At 33.0% G+C, this 21411-nt stretch overlaps 1 protein-coding gene across 1 annotated transcript; it reads right to left on the bottom strand.

Annotated features, from left to right (window-relative positions):
• Window positions 1-816: 816 nt before the first annotated feature.
• Window positions 817-20526, bottom strand: LOC128236247 (homeobox protein Hox-A7-like). Its single transcript, XM_052951130.1, has 2 exons — window positions 19948-20526; window positions 817-1956 (listed from the first exon to the last, which is right to left on the bottom strand). The coding sequence occupies exons 1-2, from the start codon at window positions 20462-20464 to the stop codon at window positions 1637-1639; spliced, it is 837 nt and encodes a 278-aa protein (XP_052807090.1). The 5' UTR covers window positions 20465-20526; the 3' UTR covers window positions 817-1636.
• Window positions 20527-21411: the final 885 nt, after the last annotated feature.

Here is a 21411-nt window from a genome sequence, read left to right as displayed (position 1 = left end):
TAAATAGATAACAAAAACTATTTTGAACACAAAATTATTTATAACCAATAGATCATAAGTTTGACTAGAAAAGCCTCTTATGTCCGCACGTCTGTGAAGTATTTTAGGTCAAATTACAAAATATATAAATGAACGATTTGTTTATATATCCATAGTTATTAATTTATTTATACATGTACTCTAGCATGACAATACTTTTCCACACCAGAATAGTTTAAGGAATTGTCCATTAGTTAAGCTATGATTTCTTTTAATGCCAAAGGAAAATCGGGATATTACATATTCTTTAATCAATTCGATAGCCATCTATAGATGAATGCGCTTGATTACAGCAAGTTTGCTATCCCTTTTCTATATGATTGTTTTCACATTCATAGTAAAGTACAATGGTTTTACACTTATACTTATCTGTAGCCAGTGCTTTCATAAACATACAATGGGCTGTTTATTCACTTGTTCGTGCCCCAAAATAGAAGACATAAGTCTAAGCATATTGCTCAGTATTGTTTTGCTGACTTCACCCTGTGGTCGAAGATAAATTCTTTATATAAGAAAGAAAATATATCAATATTGACCGAAGAAATATTTCACAGACGGACAGGCATTTTTGGGCCCTCTGTCCTGGCTTTACCCTGGGCTCGGAGCGGCCTATCGGGGTGGGGCGGAGCTTACATGGCAACTGATCGGGTAAAACCTAGCATCATCCTTTCAAAACTAAATATAAACTGGTTTAAACAACTTGACCAGGCTTTTAATATTAATAAAAGACGTTATCGGAATACAAAATAAAAAAATAAAAAAACGACAACAGAATGCTACGACTGTTGAATTTTATCATAGTTGTATAACACATGTCAATGTATAATTGTGAATCATACAATATACACAAACAAAGTAAGTTCAGTGTTCATTTTCCGTTTGCTGATAGTAAGTAAGTTATACCCATTTAGTCGACATAAAATTAATTTACATTTTTTGTGCAAAAGTGTGTACATTAGCAAATAGTACCCTGTAAACAATTGTCAACGAAAACCCTCAAAGGATGATATTTTTCAACAACGTTGTTTTTAGCAAATGAACATTTTTCACTATCATTACAATTTTATTTTTGTACCCTGTCCTACCAGCTAGTATCTACCCTTTTACAACCAAGCCTTTCGCCCTGCCCCATAATTCCCTCTAATTTCTCGTCTAACCAGGTAACTAACCCTACTACTTAACTACTTCTCGTTATAAAACTGACCAGGTATACATGCACCACCTCCTTTGTGGTATATTATCATGTTTAGTGTATTTTGTTGTCAATTGTACATAACTATTGCAATCATAATCGTCCCTGATTTTTGTAATCAATCATCCATTACTGTGCATCTTCAAACACAGAATGCCATCTCAGAAAAGAATTACTCAGTTAAATCACATACTTTACATGTGTCAATATTATGCACACTAATATGCAAAAGAGGGTCACTTTATCGGTAGACCACTTCTGAACGTCTTCTTGCATGTTCGTATTGGATTGAAACCCCAAACTTCACAAACATAACTCCCGTTGTTTTTTCAACCAATCAACGCCGCGGCCCTGTTTGTATTTTCCCATTCTGTTTAGAACAGCTACAGAACATCACATATCCCTCTACGAAGAATCGTCACTATCTATACTTTTATCGTCATCGTCACCTTTCACATCTGAACTTTTACTCGCACTGTCACCACTTTTAGGTTTAACACAAGCGTCATTTAAGTCCTTTATCGACTGGCGTTCCTTTTTCATTTTCATTCTGCGATTTTGAAACCAGATTTTAATCTGTCTCTCTGTTAGACAAAGTGAGTGGGCCACTTCGATTCGTCGCTTCCTTGTGAGGTAATGATTAAACTGGAACTCCTTTTCGAGTTCCAAAGTCTGGTATCGACTGTAAGTTTGTCGCCCCCTTCTTCGCTGTGCCGAATTTGGACCTGGAATGAGAGAAGAAATAATTTTCATACCTTGAGTGAAACATTAAACAATCAGCATGATGGTATGCCAACAAGTAAAAAGAGTATTCAATACTCCGGAGAGTTTTGTTAAGTTCTAAAGATGGTTGCATGACATTTGAAAAGAACAAACTGACATGCAGTTCAGGCACAATAAGAAACTTAGTGTGTCTCGTTGAACTTGCATCTGTAAATGTGTTCATTAATCATGTTTGTTTGATATTTGTGTGCCAAGTTCACAAAACATTTAAGCAACCGTTTTATAGTTCAAGGTGCTCATAAATTTATATTTTAATTCGAATTCAAACTATCTTTTCCAGTGTCTGTGGCTCGATATCCCAATGACCTGCCAATATACTTCGAGTTTCGCAAATATCGAGCCAAGCGGGAATTTTTACATAGGTTACAAAAAATCGGTCCTTTACATCAAGTTCGAGCCAAAGAGGAAATCGAGCCAAGCGATATCGAGCCAACGGGTTTCGACTGTATCTTGTTCAGTGCCTGTGGCCTTAGCATTGTGCCTTAAAACAAGCTCGTTGTTAATTGTTTCGCTCCTGTGGTTGTCCTTGTAGATTACATTGTTTTATTGAACACATATGTGTGAAAGAAACGTACTTAATTGTTACTTAAAAATATTTTCATTATTTATGAATGCATATTAGGTTTAATGTTGATCATGCTAAACATGTTTGCCATTTTACAAGTTGCAATTTATAGTAAAACAACAATGGTTGTGCATCAAAAGCATGAAAATAAGCAAAAACTTATTCTACATATTGCATGTATTTAAATACAATTTTTGATAATGGAAGGGATTTTAAATCATCTTTAACAAAAAATAAGAATTTTTCACAAAATTGAAATTGTTCAATTCGTTTTTTATGAATACTGGCCCCAATTAAGTTGACTTCTTTTATTCGGAGAGATAACCACCCATGTTTGTAAAAATCCTTCCTTTGATCTTAATTATGGGTATAATTTGTACACAAATTCCATTTTAATACACATATGCAGCTCACAATGAAATAAAATAATTACCATATCATGAAAATAGCATAGCAATTATATTGTATATAATTATAAACCACACCGGGGCCTCCAATTTCTAGTTTGTACCTTATCAGATAAACGCGGTATGGAATAGCTTTGATTATTGTGCTGATTCTTCAAGCATATTGACAGAGGATCACCGAATAATAGCGTATCAATCCAACACACGCGAACTTAAACCCAAGATCAATGAAAGAACAAACAATACAAATTTAAAGTTAAAAGGTAACATATTTAAACAAACGGCTATGACTCCTACCAAATTGGAAAGATTAAAAACAGAGATCAATAACGTGTTAGCATGATTTATGGTCTACTCTGTTTTGACGGTTCAGGGTTTTGTAATAAATTTTGTACAATTTTTGCACGGAAAGGGTCAAGTTCATAGGGCTGATAAATGAAGGTGGCGATCTTTTGATAAATTTGGGTTAACCTGCATGTTATAACTTCCGACAGATATTAATAAGCATAGGTTTAAATTTCAAACACTATCAAAGCAGAAATGAACAAGCAATTTATTATTCAGATGTTTGCAAGTAAGCTTAAGACAACATAATCATTTCGTTTTCTTCGATTCTGTATTATTAGAACACGATCATATAATGGATATTAAAATGTTCATAAGCTAAAAAACAACCTTGTTATAAAGCAAATTGTATTATTCGATCTCACAGATCTATTGCACATTCAAAGATTTTAAAAGAGAACTTTTTGTACCAAAGATATGCTTATGTCCTATTATTTTAACGCTCAATTTAAGCTTAAGCGCAAAATATCGCTAATTTTATGAGTCTGTCCATATAAAATGCACTTTCATGACAATAAAATACACATTCTATTACATCGATGAATTGGTTTCTTATATTGATATGACCGATTATAAACATCTAACTGGTAATCTCCTTTCGAGTATCGATAAAAATAACCATTTTTCCAATTAAATGAAACGAATATCCTTTAAGTCTTGAATAACCGAAAATGTTTGTTTGAATAAATATAAGATAACGGAATGCATTTCATTCGATTTCATTTAAATCGATATCCCGTTACAGTTGTTCAAACTTATAATGATAATCAGAGTCTGCTATTTGTAATAAAAGGAACCGTATGATCACAAGATGGTTGACAAACTTTTTTCCAAAATAATATTATGCTTTAATGTCCACTTTTTTCAAGCAATGTATGATGAGTCTGATAAGATACACAGTAAAAAAAAAACCCGAACAAGTCCAATATTATTTGTGCAATATACAAGATAACAAAATCTACTTCTTTTCTGATGCATACACAAGGAAGGTTGATACAAAAATATTTTAGTTTTAGTTTTAATGCATTATGATTTTTAACCCATTTGACATTAATGATTTAATAAAAAAATATATGATCTAGGTACAAATGAAACATTATAAGCCTTTATAAATGTAATGTTTTAATTAATAGCTATGTGGCCACAAATTCACCACGTAAAGAGCGCCAAAATATTGCTAATATATTTTTATCTGTTCCTAAACTACATGCATTTTTTATCATAAACGCCAAAACACCGCTTATATTTTTTTATCTGTATCTAAATAACATGCATTTTTTGTTTTGATCATTAAACCGAAATGAGTTTAACACGATTTTGCATTAAAATGAATATTTTTGCATCAACCTACTTTGTGCACATTTAAGAGTCCAATGGCCATAACTTAAAGGTATTCTTGTTGCATGACTTTAAAATTTACTTACTATCATGATAAGAGTAAAAGAAAGTGGTAATAAATATAAAAACTCTATTTCACTCTGATGCATAAATAGCTATAAAAGTAAAAGTTACACTGTAAGGTCTCTTTTGGTACATGGCTTTAAAATTTACTCACTTTCATGAAGGGGTAATAGAGAGTGGTAATAAAAAATATCACACTTTGATGCATAAATAGCTATAAGGTCAAAGGTACACTATAAGGTCTCTTTTGATACATGACTTTGAAATTTATTCACTATCATGAAAAGGGTAATAGAGAGTGGTAATGTTTCATAAGTCTATTGTGTTCAAAGTAAACTTTTCAGCTTAAGTCAAGTGTGTTATGGCTGCCGTAAGTTGTTAACATAAGACCCAGTGATCTTGGTTATATGATCAACCCTTTGGACAGATCATGTTTGGACATATGATCCGGGTTTAAAACCTGCTTGAAATAATTGACCACATGTCCATGGGAAGTCGACCATATTGGGAAGGCCAGAGAACACCGGGCCTTTTCATCGCTTCAGTGCTCAAGGTAAGCTAATACATTACATAGGGGTCTCTATGGCATGCCTTCCATGCCATTAGTATTTAGGTAAAACCAGATGCGATGCTCGGAGGACCAAGTACAAATAAATGCCTGATTTTGTAATATTGAGTTAAGATAGTTTTGCATTCAGTGAGGATAAGTCACATGCATGAAACCATTCCGAAGACACCTTGGTGGCCGTTCATAACATTGACCACAATGAAATGCAGTGACGGGGATTTGACATTTTTGGACACCGTGTCATATTAAGCACGCAATGTCCAGAGAAAGAATGGAAATACGAATTTGTACTATGGCCTGTGTCATGAAATCTTTTACGAGGATTCAAAATAAATGTTCTAACGAGAGAGTTGAAATCGAGAATGTTCTAAATAAGAATCAAACAGAAAGCAGACATATAAAGCTTTTACGAGAAAAACAAAATGAATGTTTTAACGAGAGAGTTAAAATCGAGCATGTTCTAAGTAAGAATCAAAATGGAAGCAGACTGATAAATAGATATTTGCAGAAGCATCTCGCCTAAACTGTTCAAGCAACATGTTATTTGACCTACATATCAATAACACGTGCTTGTTTTGCTCATAATCATTGCACCAGCTCAGTTATGATATTGATTCAATGAATAATTGACTAGAATAAGTTCAAGAATGAAAAAACCCTGACGTTTTCACGCCGAATTTACTCTGTCGTAGTTGCATGTGGATGACAATCTATGCATTGTCAATGGATGATAAGAAATAGCTATCTTGTCAACGTCATCACTACAAACTGATAAAAGCTCTCCATCAATATTTTATACCTCGAACTCTTTAGCTTGAATTTAATGTACATTTCCAAACCAATGTTCGAATACAAAAGCTGCCGTGTAAGCTACATTGGCCATGTCAACCCTAGTTTGTATGAGGTTATTTTTCCTTCATTTCATTCTAGTGAAAAACAGTGAAGCGTAAGAAACCCGTTTCTACCTAATTGCTTCCTTACATTACTTAGAATTCCCCGAAGCCTTTTCTTTTCTGTCACTGTTTTGAGTTCCATTTATTGTTTTGAATTTGCTTTGAAGATTCCCCCTGAATCATTCATACTTTTCCAGCATATAGGAAACCATATTGATTTCATATCACGTGATTTATTTCATATGTCAATGTAATTGACGCGTTGTAAATTATTTACGAGCTTGTGTGATTAAGGTTTATTCCGAGATGGTTCATTCACGAATTGTATTGGACGCACGTAATCGTAAACTAACTGGACATGTTACACTAAAGTTAACAACTAGGAATGCTAGTATTATTTTATTATGTTAACCTAAGAAATGCTATTATTTTTTATGTATGTCAACTTAAGAAATGCTAGTATTGTTGTATTTATGTTAACTGAAGAAATGCTAGTATTTTTGTATTTATGTTAACTTAAGAAATGCTAGTTTTGTTTAATGTATGTTAACTTCAGAAATGCTAGAAGTGTTTTATTTATGTTAACTTAAGAAATGCTAGAATTGTTTTATTTATGTTAACTTAAGAAATGCTAGTATTGTTTAACTTATGTTAACTAACGAAATGCTAGTATCGTTTTATGTTAACTAAATGCCAATTCTTGCGACCGTACAAAATGAAAACCTTCCTTCAACATGGCTTCCAAATAATAGTATTTCTCAAGTATCCGATGGATTGCAAGTAAAATTTATATTAAATGGGGAAAATGTAACCTACAAGGGACAGTTCAGTAGCAATTCATGACAAATTGAACATTATGGACAAGGAACAAAGCCATGTTATTACTAAAGAGCATAAGAGTGTCTTATTCATCGTCGTTGTGTTTGTTGTTTTCTAATTCAAACCGTAGAATTCCATCTTCAAATTTTACTACATACTTGGGGTGGTCTAGAAAAAAAACGTTTAGTACATTTTTCAGTAATGAACATAACACCAATAACACCGTCCACCTGTCTGCAAACACATTTGTCACTTAATGTACATAGCTCCATATGCTCAATCACGGGACCTTTTACATGAATAATAATTAAGACATTAAAGTAACGAAATAACGATTATGGGCGACATTTTCAAGTTGGCCTGTTCTGTTGCTTTTGTAATTCACCGCCGCTGTACTCCACTTCTCTACACGACTATTGCCTTAGGTAAACATTAGCGTGTAATGAATGGGTTATATCAACGGCGTGTGAATGTTTATCACTTGTGGAACACCTGTGCGTGTAGTCGGATGAAATAGACACAGGAAATAAGCACATTGGTGTCAAATTTAGATGCATTCTCTCTGATGTCATATCAAGTAGTGTATTACAGTGAGGAACGCTGTAATTATGTGTAAGATAAGATAGCACACATTATAATGATGAGGAATGTGTTTGTGTATATTTAGAAACGTCAAAAACTAATTGCCTACTAGGGTAAGCCTTAAGACCAGACAAAAAAATGGCATTTTTTCAATGTTATATTTTTATCATGGTTTCTTTCAGAGAATTATTTCCATAATGATCACGTGACGCAAAAATAAGTTTATCTGGTGGTAAATATGCATTTAGAATCATAAAAATGTTCCAGTTTTGACAAACTGCAGACATGCGCATGTAGATAATCTTGTTTGTTTTCTGCATCGAATTCAATGCGAATAAAAGCTAGTTACATCTCGGTAGGAGAACAATAAATCTGATTACATGTTTTTAACGAAAATATTTGTTTTACTCTCTCTGTTTTTACTAAAATGAAACCGAGGTGCATGAAGGACAGAAAGCGGTTTTATTGCAGACTGAAATTTTCCAACAGTGACATGATATCAAATGTAGGATATTTTCTAAACTTGCTTCTTTTGCAGATTAAACTATGTTTGAGTGAGAATAAAAACAGAAAAAACATTGTAATTCATCATTTTACTACCGTTCTGTCTAAAATCATGTCCTGGCTGAGTTCGTTCATTCGTTTGTTATGCAAAAACCCAAAAGGCAAATTTATTGTACAACATTTTGCCCAACAGATCAACAAGCAGACTTTGACGTAGTGTTGTGTGCAAAGATGTATATTTTCAGTCAATATAATTGTCATGTGGACAAGCGGATGTGACAACGTCGTGTTTCCAGGGCCGATCGGCCATCAGGCGCCCCGAAACGACCGTCTGTCACGCGAGCCATGGCCGCTGACGGAACAGACACTTGATGATCAGGGGGCCTCAAAGCGCTTTGTGACATATATCCTTTTTATAACTTTAGCGTCGGTACTGTTGGCCGCTGACGGAACACTTGGTGATATGAGGTGTTGCCGTGGGCAATGGTCTGCTGGATATAGTTTCAGTTATTAGTGATCTTGTTTCTGTTATGATGCCCACACAAATGTCAAGGAAACGTACATTGTTTTTTCCCTATATAGTTAAGCATTCAGTGTTTTTCCGGCCTTTTTCGAGGGCCGAAATTAAGCATAATTTTCCTCTTGAAAATGTATATATTATTTCCCTACCCGGGTAAAATCATCCCCCTTAAAAGGAAAAGAAAAGCATTGACCTCGAAACATAGCAAATGTAGCAATATTCAACCAGTCATGGATATGTCGATAGGTTTGTTGAATGAAAGGTTTGGAAACAAGTTGAACATAATATGAACTTTGTTACTATTTTCCCCTTTTTGCCAAAACAACGCCATTTTCCCTACCACAGGGCCCCGCCACCATCCAAAAACGCCTGCATTACACTGAAATGTCCTTGTCGGTACGTTCAAACTCCTTGCATTTAGTTAAAAGTCAAAACACCCTGTAATTTGAATTCTAATGTTTTATCGCATATTCATAATAAATATCATATTCAGAAATTTCATTTACCATCAACTTTTGATTTCTTTATTTTTGGCCAATCAATAAACACTAAGGATCACGTTAAACGGACTATAAATGCCCCCAACTATCTATCTCGAGTTTCTCTTGTGTGGCTTCGTGCCTTGGATAATTCACCGAAAATGGTCCCTTTGTGTATAATAGCATTTATCAGTTTGGCAAATCCCTGTATGCTTAAGTTCAACTCCTCGGGATGGAAGGTTAATTGTAACTAAATTATATTCTGCGGTATTTGTGGTCAATATTATCCTAAACATTAACATTGGTGATCTCGAGGTCTCGACTATTAGGTGGTCACTTCGTGGCGGTATCTTTGGACAGAACAGACAAGAACAGACCATTAGGGCGAAGGAGAACATTGATTTAATCGACCATTCTATATGTTTCCGTTGTCTACTGGTAGGTCTTGTTTATTCTTTATGAGTGTACTGTCTTTTTCTTCTTAGTTATATTTTACTGTATGTTAATGCTGGTCTAATTCTTGGTCAACTTTTTGCTTTTTTTCCCTTCTCATGTCTATTTGTAATCAGTTATTTTCCGTATTGTTTTGCATGGCTATTGCTTGGTCTTTATTCTTTCTCGTGTCAATTTCTTAGTCAGGTTTTGTCTTTATTTTTTCTCATGTCTACTTATTATACAATTGTTTTCTATATTCGTTTTCATGTCTATTTCTAAGTTTACTACTTATGCTTAAAGATTTCTTCATTTTATCTGCTTACGTGTCAATGTTTATTTTGAAGTCATGTTTACTCTAGATGTATGCACCTATCTTAGTCAATCTCTTTATCTTAGTCAATCTATTAGTCTTAGTCTATTTTAAGTCTTAGTCAAACTCTTAGTCTAAGTCAAGACAATATATTAGCCTTAGTCAATCTCTTAATCGTGTTAATTCTAGGTCTCAGTCAATTTCTAAGTCTTGTCCAATCTCTTAGTCTTGTTCAGTCTAAGTCTCATTCATCATCTTAGCTTTAGTATATTTCTTAGTCTTAGTCAATAGAGCAAAGGCAATAACAGGGACAAGTCCAGCACTAAATGTTACTGCGCTATTGTTCAATGGCATATGGATCAGTGAGCAACGCAAATCAGAGGACCAGCCAGAGACAACCATTCAACAAATACAGTCTACATAAAGGTTGTTCTTTTTTCCAATGTGTGTCTATCTATGTCTGAGTCAAAAGAGTATGATTCATGTTGTCTGCGTCTTGTCTAGAGGGCAGATATATACGTTGATATTATATGACTTAAAAACACTGAATGTTTTATAAAACTATTCATATGCAAAACACATATGTTCATAGATGCCTTTTTTCTTTTTGTGTTTTAACGATGAGTTGTTTATTTCCTAAGTTTAATAAACATTCTGTTCTGTTCTATATTATTTATATTTTACACTTTTCCCTTTCTTAGTCATATTTATTTTTAATCCTTTTCCATCTTCACTATGTTTAGACAACATCGAACAATCCCAACATTTTGCCATATTATCATTATTTTTTGCGAATAGTTCATTTCATGAGTTTTCCAAAAAAATAAATATTAAGAGAGATATATTGATCGTCGGCGGCTTCTGGATCCGAACAATATCCGCTTTGCGTGTTGGGATATACTACTAATTTTCAGCAGCTCATACGAACTGACGTTAGCCGGCTCAAGTTTTGCTGGCGAATTTATGTTTCTGCGATTTGGTCGATGAAAATTGCATTGATCTAGGGATTCCAGTTTCTGTAAGCAATGAACACAAAATATAGGAGATCATTTTGTTGGCGATCATAAAATGACCATAAAACTCATTTGTCTGGGCAAAGTGTTAAGCCACGCATAGTACCAGAATATATTAACCAATCACTTTTGCAAAGCATACTTAATTGGTCATCATGTATTAATGGAGATATATGTTTATATACAAAGAACAAAAATCATGATTCTTCGGGTGTTCTTCATTTTGTCTGTGGCCAGTGTAAAAGTCTGCAGTTGTACTATGACCAACTCCAGTTGTTGTTGTTGTTGCTTTATTCATTGGTTTGTCCCTGCAGGTACATTCGATTCACATTACAGGGTGATGAATCATGTGACTTAAAGGGGTTCTCACATGGTTAAACACGGGTCACAACCAATGTAAACACACGTTTAAGTGACGTTTATTTCTAAAATACTTTTTTGACGCAAAATATATGGAAAATTACCCTGTATAAACTATAATGTTTTCTGCTTATACACGTGTTGAATATTTAAGATATGTTCCGTCAGGTTGAAATTTTGGCCAAGGATAGCATCATGGAAATACAAGCAAATCTAACATATTTCTCACGTGTAGAAGCAGAAAATAACATAGTATTTTATAGTCTAAGAAATATATTCATATCTTTTCTGTCAAAAAAAGGGATTCAGAAATAAACGTCACTTGTTTGCATCGGTTGTGACCCGTGGTGACCCATGTGAGAACCCCTTTATGTCACGTGATTCCTCACACTGATCAGCCATGAAACAATGTTTGCTTCCAACTCCAATGCAAAGATATATATGGTAGGTTAATCATGATGTTTTTGTTTCGTCTATACTTAAGCTGTGTCAATTATATAATATAATATATTTGAGTTTAGAAGCGTGATGTGTTTATTTATAATTGTATGCATTTCCACGATGTAAACATGTATAAGTCGAATAAACTGTCTGTTCTGTTATGTTCTGTTCTTAATATAATTAATGTAGGTCACGAAACAGAAACCGGAAACGAATACTTTTTAGTTCGGACTTTCTGCGTTGAATATTCTACATAAAATCGTCGCTATTTTGTCAGAGTACATTTTTACGTCGTTCCCCTGCATGTAACTACCCAAAAAATATCGCAAAAGGATGATGAAATGACATAAAGAATGTTTTTGTCCGTTGGCAAAAATAAAGTTTGGTGCAAAACAAGAAGGTAAGGTCATGCAACCGAAACCGGAAACCAGGGGTAGATCCAGAACTTGACGTACGAAGTGTCTAACTTGGGGACGAAACCTTTTACTTGCATCCCGTAGAACCGTATTTTATTACTTTTTTCATTCTTTATTGGAATAAATAGGAACATTTGACGCCCCCCCCCCCCCCCGATCCGCTAGTGGACACAAACATTTGTTCGGTCTTACTGTGTTGAATGGTCAATGCTTTCTGTTTATGCACCAGTCAATTGTAACCACGCCCCCCCCCCCCCGATCCGGGGAATAGCGGGGACTTTGACTTTATGTCCACCCTGCGGGGACGAACAGATGGTAAAATCCCCGCCAAATGCCCCCGCACCCAGGGGACCCTAGGTAAGGCCCAATCCCCGCTATATTTAAAACGAAGACAAAACTACCACATTCACCCGGCACTGCGGGGTCACCTGAAAGGTAAAAACACGGCCCATTTCCCCGGCTATCCCCGGTATACCGCCGGACCTGGGGGGGGGGGGGGTCACAATTGACTGGTGCATTACAAGTGACAATGATATTAGTGCAGGTTTGAATTACAGAAAGGTTGCCACCAAACTTATTATAAGTCACTATGGTTACGGTAGGTGGGCTCTTTCTAAACTGTCAGGTATATTAAGAAATATACACTTCTCATGAAACAATTTCCGATTTATTGTATAGCAATTTTAATGCACATAACTATTGTAACAGATTTGTCCCAATTATGTATATATCTCAGCCCATACATGTATACTGTTTTGTTTGCATAATATATTTATTATAATGGGTAAATAACCAAAATAATTAAACAGTCATATATAAATCTATTAACGAATAATATTATATCAAGAAAATACATGCAGCCTTATACACCGCGAGTTATTTTAAGAAGAAGGTTACGCACTAAGATCAAATACCTACTCATGTGTAAACTGAATGTAAACAATGATGACATTCGGTCTGAAATTCAATAAAATACACGAATAAACATCTATCTCAATTGTTTGTTTATTTACTATATGATTTTGCATGCCCCACGCAAAATGATTAAAATACTATACTTCTTAATGACTCGATGGTTTACAAAAGGGCGACTTGAAACCTTTGCTAAGTAGCAACTCGCACGCAATATGGTTTAAGACTTTTGTGTATGGCAAATGACATTACACACGTAATAATGTCGCGACCTCGTCGTGTTTTCACATAGAAAGGTTATACCCCCAGATCATAATCGCTCTGTATTCAATAGTGGGTTTATGCACCCTGCGCACACTTAAATATACTCAATTTCAAAGGTGAAAAGCAATACCCATTAAAAACAACTTTGTTTTCACTTTTAAGATCGGATCAGACCCCGATGAAATTATCTGTTTAATCTTTTCTTTCAGAAATGTTGATTTATGGCCAGTTAAATTTAATATTATCAATAAAACATTATTCATAACTCGCTGTAAAACTTCAGGAATTATCAAGGTATGATAGCCGAGCAAATGTTCTTTAATAATGTTATTGTATTATCTGACAATTATTGAACAAAACCCTTCAAGGGTTACGCACCAAATGACATGATGCTACAATTATCTTGACTGTCCATATTTTGTGTGAGCATGCTTTTGAGCTAGTTTTAAAATCAATGATTTTCGATTTTTTATATGTTGATCTTTATGTTAAGTCTTTTTTTGAAAGCGACTTTAAACTATAATATAGAAATAAGATCATTAAATCTTGCAGAGCATACGAATGGAATGTATATTATATGAGGAAACAAAAATACTGAATTGAGTTGAATCTAAATGTTTTCAAACTTTTATATCAGAACTGTACATTATACACAATAGCATACTAAATATCATACATAATTATATTCTTAATATCAAACTCAATATTATTCTAAATATCATACTAAATACTATTCTAAATATCATACACAATGCAATGGCCCGATATCATTTCAGATATCACAAGATAATCTTTAAGGTGTTCTTTAGTCATAATCTCTGCTGGATTGTGTATTCAGCTTACATATATCTGTCAATTTGTTTAATTTGGCAAGACTCACAGCTGGACTATTGAATATACCAAACTCATTTTTCATCGGAGTAGCTTATCTTGAATATTTGCTGTCAATTAAATGAACATTTGGTGTCATAACTCTAATATGTCAATAAACTGTTTACCGTAAAGTGTTGAAAATCAACACTAATTTTTTTTGAAATACGGGGTACATTTTCATGATTTATGTTGTTTTTTGTCTGACATATTCTAGCTGTTGCATGAATAAAGCTTGGACATCATGTTTAAAACATTTCGTTATTTACGACACATCTGAAACTCTCTCATACGCGTACCCTTGTCCGAGCTGTGTCAAAAACGCACATAAAACATTTTTATGGCCCTTACAATGCTTGAGGCCCCTACGATACAAATATAGGTTGCATAATACGAAATAATTAGATCGAAAGCCCCTGTTATTAGTTGACAATTAAGGTGAATCTATTCAAGAAATCCGCTCATTAGATTGTATTTTCCCATCATTAATTTGTGAGATTTTATGTTGTATTTACCACATAAATGGAGAGAATCCCCCGCGTAAATGATTTAGACATTATTTTCTCATTGTTAGAAAATGAAGTTTATTGTAGATATGGTTTCATTTTACTAGAACTCGTTAAGGTGTCTAATACACAAGTATTTCACGTTATGTTACGGTATCGGATATGCAAATGTTTAAATTCTTGATGTCTGGTCATCCCATATTATTATGGTATTTTTCGAAAGGGGTCTGTCTGTAGAAATTAAAAAGTAAAAGTTTTACCGAAAATCTTGATTCAAACGCGTTTTACGTCTTTCCAAAATTGCAGAAAGGTCTGTTTTCGTTTGATTTCTGGTGAATACAGAGAAAATATACAAACTGTAATATATTTATGTGTTTATGTGTTTATATTATTGTAATAACGATTAACTGTATATGTTCCAAGTCAACAATACATGCTATGTTCTGTTCTGTTCTTTATAATGTACTTTCGGTTAAAATTTTGAAGTGTAAGTAATCAGACATTAACTACTTATAAAATAATAACCAAAATTATATGGGGGTCACCAGTCATCTAATTTTAACATTAAAGGTCTTTATAGAGCTATGAGACCCCACCTCATTTAGGGGTCGGGTTCCTTTAATGAACTTTCACGAGATATAGTTTAATCATGTACATAACATGTATGTGCTCCACTGTTTATAATATAGCTGTATATTATTGCTAGAAAATGCTTCATTTATTCGAATTTAATATAATTCTAAAACGAATTAATCACAATGCTAAAGAACAGTTATAAAACCCTTATAAAAGCGACGTTTGTGCACTTTGAATTTCATGGCATATTTGCGGTATTAAACTATATGGAATTAATTATTAATAACAATAATAACATACGAACATTAGAGATCATTGCCGCTTTGTCTATAAAAGGCATTTATTTTAATACCTCCTATCTGTTTCAAACATGTATAGGATATTTAATACTTTAATGTTTAAAAAAAAAAATACTAATATTCTATAAATGTGTGTCATAGAGTCGGTCGGTGGCCTATCTGAAAGAATGTACTGTTCACTGATTAGCCTATATCTTTTTATATTAAAGGTGCTTAAAAGATAAAAGTAGAGCAAATTTCTGTTTTTTGTTTGATGCTTGTACCGATGATTTTATTCGGGAAACAAAGGCGGACTTTACATAAAATATACAATTTGCTAAAATTGATAATGAATATTCATTGATTTTTTTTGTTCAAATTGGTGTTGAAAAAAACACATTTGAAAATTACGGTATCTTATACTGAAATACGCATTCTTGTATGTGTTATTAGAATTGAATTCTATAAATCCACTGGTATTAATTTATTTTTAAAAAACATGTATGAAAGGTATAAGTATTACCGATTTTGTTTTTGCGATGTTAGTACAAATGCCCTAGCGGCTAAGCATTTTTAAGACTGTTAGTTTGTTTTCTTATTTGTTAATTTAATAAAAATAGGACTTTTCATTACGTTGGATTCAAATTATGTATATTTTAATAAGTATAAAGTTAATTCAACACAACTTCATTCGCTTAACACTTATTCAAATTGTACGTATAACGATTTTTATAACGTCAATAAAAAATATATTTTGTTTCTTTTGAGAGTCAAAAAACATCATGGGTGTCTTCAGACAATTATATTATTTTACTGTTTGTTTTATTTTAAGTTTGTATAAAATTAAAAACCAACCGTTTCTCAAGTCTTATATTGATGAAAAAAGGAATACAATAATATTTTTAAGGAATTAATACATTTTACAGCACTTAAAACAGTAAACGCATACGCTCCTTTAAGTGTGTTTTTGTATGAGACGCTAGAGATTTTATTAGAAATCTTGCGAAACGAATAATTAGTTAAAAAAGCAAAAATACACATAAATATATAAATATCTAGGGCATTCATATCTTATATTTAATGCAACAAACAGTTTGTGATACAACAGCAACAATATTAGTAAAATTAGTGATGTAAAAACAATTTTACGAGTTAAAAACACGCGGTATGCTTGATTAAAAACGAGATAGTTAAAGGAATACTCTATGGTGCATTTAATCGATTATCTCAGTCGAATGAAAGCGTACTTGAATAACACACATTAAACCGAGAGTCCTGAAAATAACTTCATGTACATTCTGAAGTTATTTGTCACATTTACTTTCGGTAAAACAGGTTATTTTATCGAAGATATTTTATCCTAACTACTGCTACGACTACAACTTCTACTACTACTACTACTACTACTACTACTACTACTTCTACTACTACTACTACTACTACTACTACTACTACTACTACTACCACTACCACTACCACTACTACTACTACTACTACTACTACTACTTCTACTACTACTACTACTACTACTACTACTACTACTACTACTACTACTACTACTACTACTCCTACTACTACTCCTACTACTACTACTTCTACTACTACTACTACTACTACTACTACTACTACTACTACTACTACTACTACTACTACTACTACTACTACTACTACCACTACTACTTCTACTACTACTAAAATGATTATATAATTATCATCATTATATTATTAATTTCATCCCCACTACTACTACTACTATTATTATTATTATTATTATTATTATTATTATTATTATTATTATTATTATTATTATTATAAAAAAATACTTTTAATAATACAAATAAAATGGAATAATTATTTAGGCGATTGAAATATCTTAAATGCCCTGAACCTTTTTGAAAATAAAAAATCTTTCTGATGTACATTGTGTTTGTTAAAAACGAATATCCTCTGAAAACATCAGCCAAAAAGTAGTCCAAATTTATCAAATATCATGTCTGTGTGATTTCTATGCTTACAGCCAAATCTTTGAAATGGATATATCTCATCGCATGACTAACTACAAAAAATGTCAAACACAAAAAAGTTAAACAATTATTTTTGTGTTGATTTTGAAAAATGTGACAAATAAATGCGCTGTTTAACGCTAAACAAACATAACAGACCATTTTATTTTATTTTAAACTGACCCCATTTTAATTGATAACTTATTGAGACACATTCAATTTATTAATCGGTACCTAAACATTATTTTAAAACTAACATTTTAATGATTCTTTGGCTAAAAATGTTTCACTTCGTATGAATTTTGTTTCATTAAATTCATTGTTTGTACTGAATTTTGTCTTTTGCTCAGTTAGCTAACTTTATTATTATAATTATTATTATTATTATTATTATTATTATTATTATTATTATTATTATTATTATTATTATTATGATATTAATTATTATTTTTATTAGTAGTAGTATTTTTATTATTTCTATTTTTATTATTATTATTATTAATATTAATATTATTATTACATCTTTTTATTCACCAGTAAAACAATTCTCTCATATTCTGAATATTCATAAACGGATTTATTTTCCTATTCCATGAACGCTTAAACAAAAATAATTTAAAACATGCAAAAGCGCCGAATATTTTTTTTCGGAAATAATAAAAGTCCATGTTAAAATTGATCACACCCCTGGTATACCCATCAATACGTCTTTGTCAAAAGTCAAAAGTACATTTTTATTCCCAATTTAATGGACTACTGTCATTTTTTTCCTCAATCAAAGTTTATATATTAATCCTTCAAATTTGTAATTAAAATGTCTCCGTAATTTTACATGTCATCGACATGTTAAAATTTAATGTCGACAGGCCATAAATTTGAAACTGAAAACTGACCACCGTAATATATGTCTATCAACTATGCATTTTTTTGCCTTTGGGATTTCGAAAAATAAAACAACACAAGAAATACGCTATGATAAACTAAAGCAATCGACCGGCATATTATAAACATACTGAACACATTTTTATGCCCTTAGAATTTGAAAAAAAAATCATTAAAATATAATAAAATTGTTAACGAAATTGACCGCTATTAATATAAATGCAATTTTCATTCACACTGTATATGAAACAAATCACACAAAAAATATACTTAAAGATAAAGCAATATTTACAGAAACGCAGCACAAATTTATATCCAATGTGTTAGAAAATAGTTCTTGTGTCAAAACACCAAAATAGTTTTACATGAAATTCCCGCACATCTGAATTTCTGAAAGAAACTAAACATGATGTCTGAATCGGCTAAACACAAAACAGTCCCTGTGTTTTCTCCAACCATTAATGCTATTTTTATTGTTTATTGCTTATTTATGAGCGAGTACTAAATTAGCGATTATTCCCTCAAAATGGGTACACATAAAATCCACAAATTTCACATAAAACATGCGGATTAAATAGAGGGCCGGGTTTTACACTCGGGTCCAGTTACCCGTGCTCAATTCCACCCGTATTGTTCAAAAATATGGTCGGCACGAGACCTTTAATAATGTCGGGAAATTAGTAATCTTGAAGTCTTAATAAAACTAATAAAACCCGTATAAAAGAGATAGAGATTTTATTATTAGCTTCAACATTTTCACCCTGTTTCCGATAGTTATGGAATTCCCTGGTATTTGGACGTGTTTCATTTATATTTCTACACACATAAATGCTATAAACTGGAATACTGGTTATTTTATTATTTTTTTATTCACGGGAAACGCATAATTCTATCTACCGGACTGATAGAAAACTATTTTTTTCAGTCTCATACAAGAATATTTATTTTTTATTTTGTGGCATCCTTGATTCATATTTATTTTGAAGTAAACATTAATTTTTATGGTGTTACTCAATATCTTTGAAAACAACGTAATCTTGTAAATAGAAGGTATTGAAGATTTAATGTATAATTTATGTAAATGATCGCACAATTTATCTATATACGTGGCGAAATGTTTGTTACCGAATCCATAAGATTTATCACTTATTCATGTATATTCACACCTGTTAAAAATGTTAAGACCGACATTTAACTGAGTATTTGAAACCTTCCCTTGAGGTAAATTAATTTAATGTTTTTATTTTTGCAGATGTTAGCGAAACCACTTTACTAACAAAAAGGCAAAATGGCCGCCTTTATGATTATAATGTACATTATATTGAAAGCCCCGCTGGTTGTTGGCAAATTTAAAGTGATTCTGATCTAAATGCGTGAATTCCTTATAGATTTACCGCACACATTATTCTAGCCACACAATATGTATGCCATTTCAGCCATCTGCAATTTCTAAGCTCTTAACATTTATAACAAAAGCTTAAAATTACATTTGTGTCTTTAATTCTTTGAAAGTTCAAAATTTTGCCCACACACACACTCAATAGCAGGCAGTTGGACGGACAGACGGACGCAAAGATCACCTACCTACGATTCCCATCCACGGGTAGTATGGTGTCGAGGATTCCGCCGGACTCTGCGGTTCTTTCAAATCTTTCGAAAGCACGGAACAGTTTCCGTTTTGTGCGTCCAAACTTGACGAGTACGGACTGCCGCTATTGTGCGTGGAATCTGGCGAATTTGAAGTTCCGTTCCACGACCCCTCGGCCGTCGAACAGTTCGGAAAGTTCCGGTGCGGCGCCTGTCCGTGATCTTCCCCCGGCGGGTAGCTGGGGACGCGGCCGCCGAGGCCGCCGTGGAGCGCCCCGTGGGATCCGTGTTCCCTCGCGTAGACGGAGCTCGAGTCATGGTTCTGGTGTGCGGGATAATTGTTCGCAAGACGCTGATGTTCACTATTATACGTACTATTATGATATCCCATTTGTTCCGCGAATCTCGATGCAAATAGTCCGTAATTTCCACCTCCGTATCCTACATTAGCACCAACATGGTGATTTTCACTAGAATACTGAGCAAAAAGCGATGCTGGGTAGTACGAGTTCATTTTTCTGTTATAAATTTACTATATGTTTTAATATCTGGCTACATGACCTATTCCGATGGTAGTAAAACCCGTGATTTGTGGTTCTCCTGCCTTTGCTGGATTGTATAAATCATTTGCATACAAGTCAGTAGCGAAACGCGCCGTCCAATCAGCGCGGAGTATCGACTTCGCTTGTTTCACTACGCGCGAATCAAATCGTATCGCACAAGTAGTTTTCTTCGTTGGAGGAAAATAATTCAGCGGACGTAGATTTTTATAGCGCAGAGCGTAAATTTATATAGAAATGAAAACTGTTTTATACTTGTAGCTGTAAATTTACGCATTTATTTGCAGTGAAGATTGGTTTTATTTCCTCTTGATCAAGAAAATTGTCTTTATAACTGATTAATCAATTTCATTGTAACTAAAAGAACGGGAAACCTCTCTCAACATTCCGGTGCTTGCTGCCGATGTAAACTTTGAATTCGATGTTAATTTTCTCATAAAGCTAAGCACCGACTGTCTGGTTTCTTTTAGGAATAGCACCTTATGTTGCAAAGGAATGTAAATTGTTTAATAAGTCATTACAATAAAATAAACTTTTAAAATAAGTAAGGGAGAGTTTAAACATTTTTATTAGTTATGGCTCTTTGTCTTCGAGAGGATATATTATATATAAATACATTAAGGAAACGGAAATTATCTATTGCATAATCATTGAGTTTATATACTCATCATAAATTACTTAAAATAATTTATTTTATTTTTATAATGATAAAACCTATTCTTAATTTTTTAGCACTGATCAATTGAGTATAATAACAGTAAAAATAAAAGTCAAATAATTATTATCTAAAGTGTAATTCAGACGGGCGATTCGTTTGATTATTAAAATAGAGTGTATGATATTTTACTGAAATAAAACTACAGTATTTAAATTTTTAAAATGATATTACTGCTACTGCTAC

This window comes from Mya arenaria, chromosome 5 (assembly GCF_026914265.1).
Source record: "Mya arenaria isolate MELC-2E11 chromosome 5, ASM2691426v1".
NCBI lineage: Eukaryota > Metazoa > Mollusca > Bivalvia > Myida > Myidae > Mya > Mya arenaria.
Note: the sequence above shows the minus strand (reverse complement) of the source record. Positions and strands in the feature narration are given on the sequence as shown.

Coding starts and splice junctions, on each gene's coding strand:
- LOC128236247 (XM_052951130.1), bottom strand. CDS start 20,464: ATGAACTCGTACTACCCAGCATCGCTTTTTGCTCAGTATTCTAGTGAA. Junction 1,957..19,947: donor CCCGTGGATGGGAATCGTAG/GTAGGTGATCTT, acceptor CTCTCATTCCAG/GTCCAAATTCGGCACAGCGA.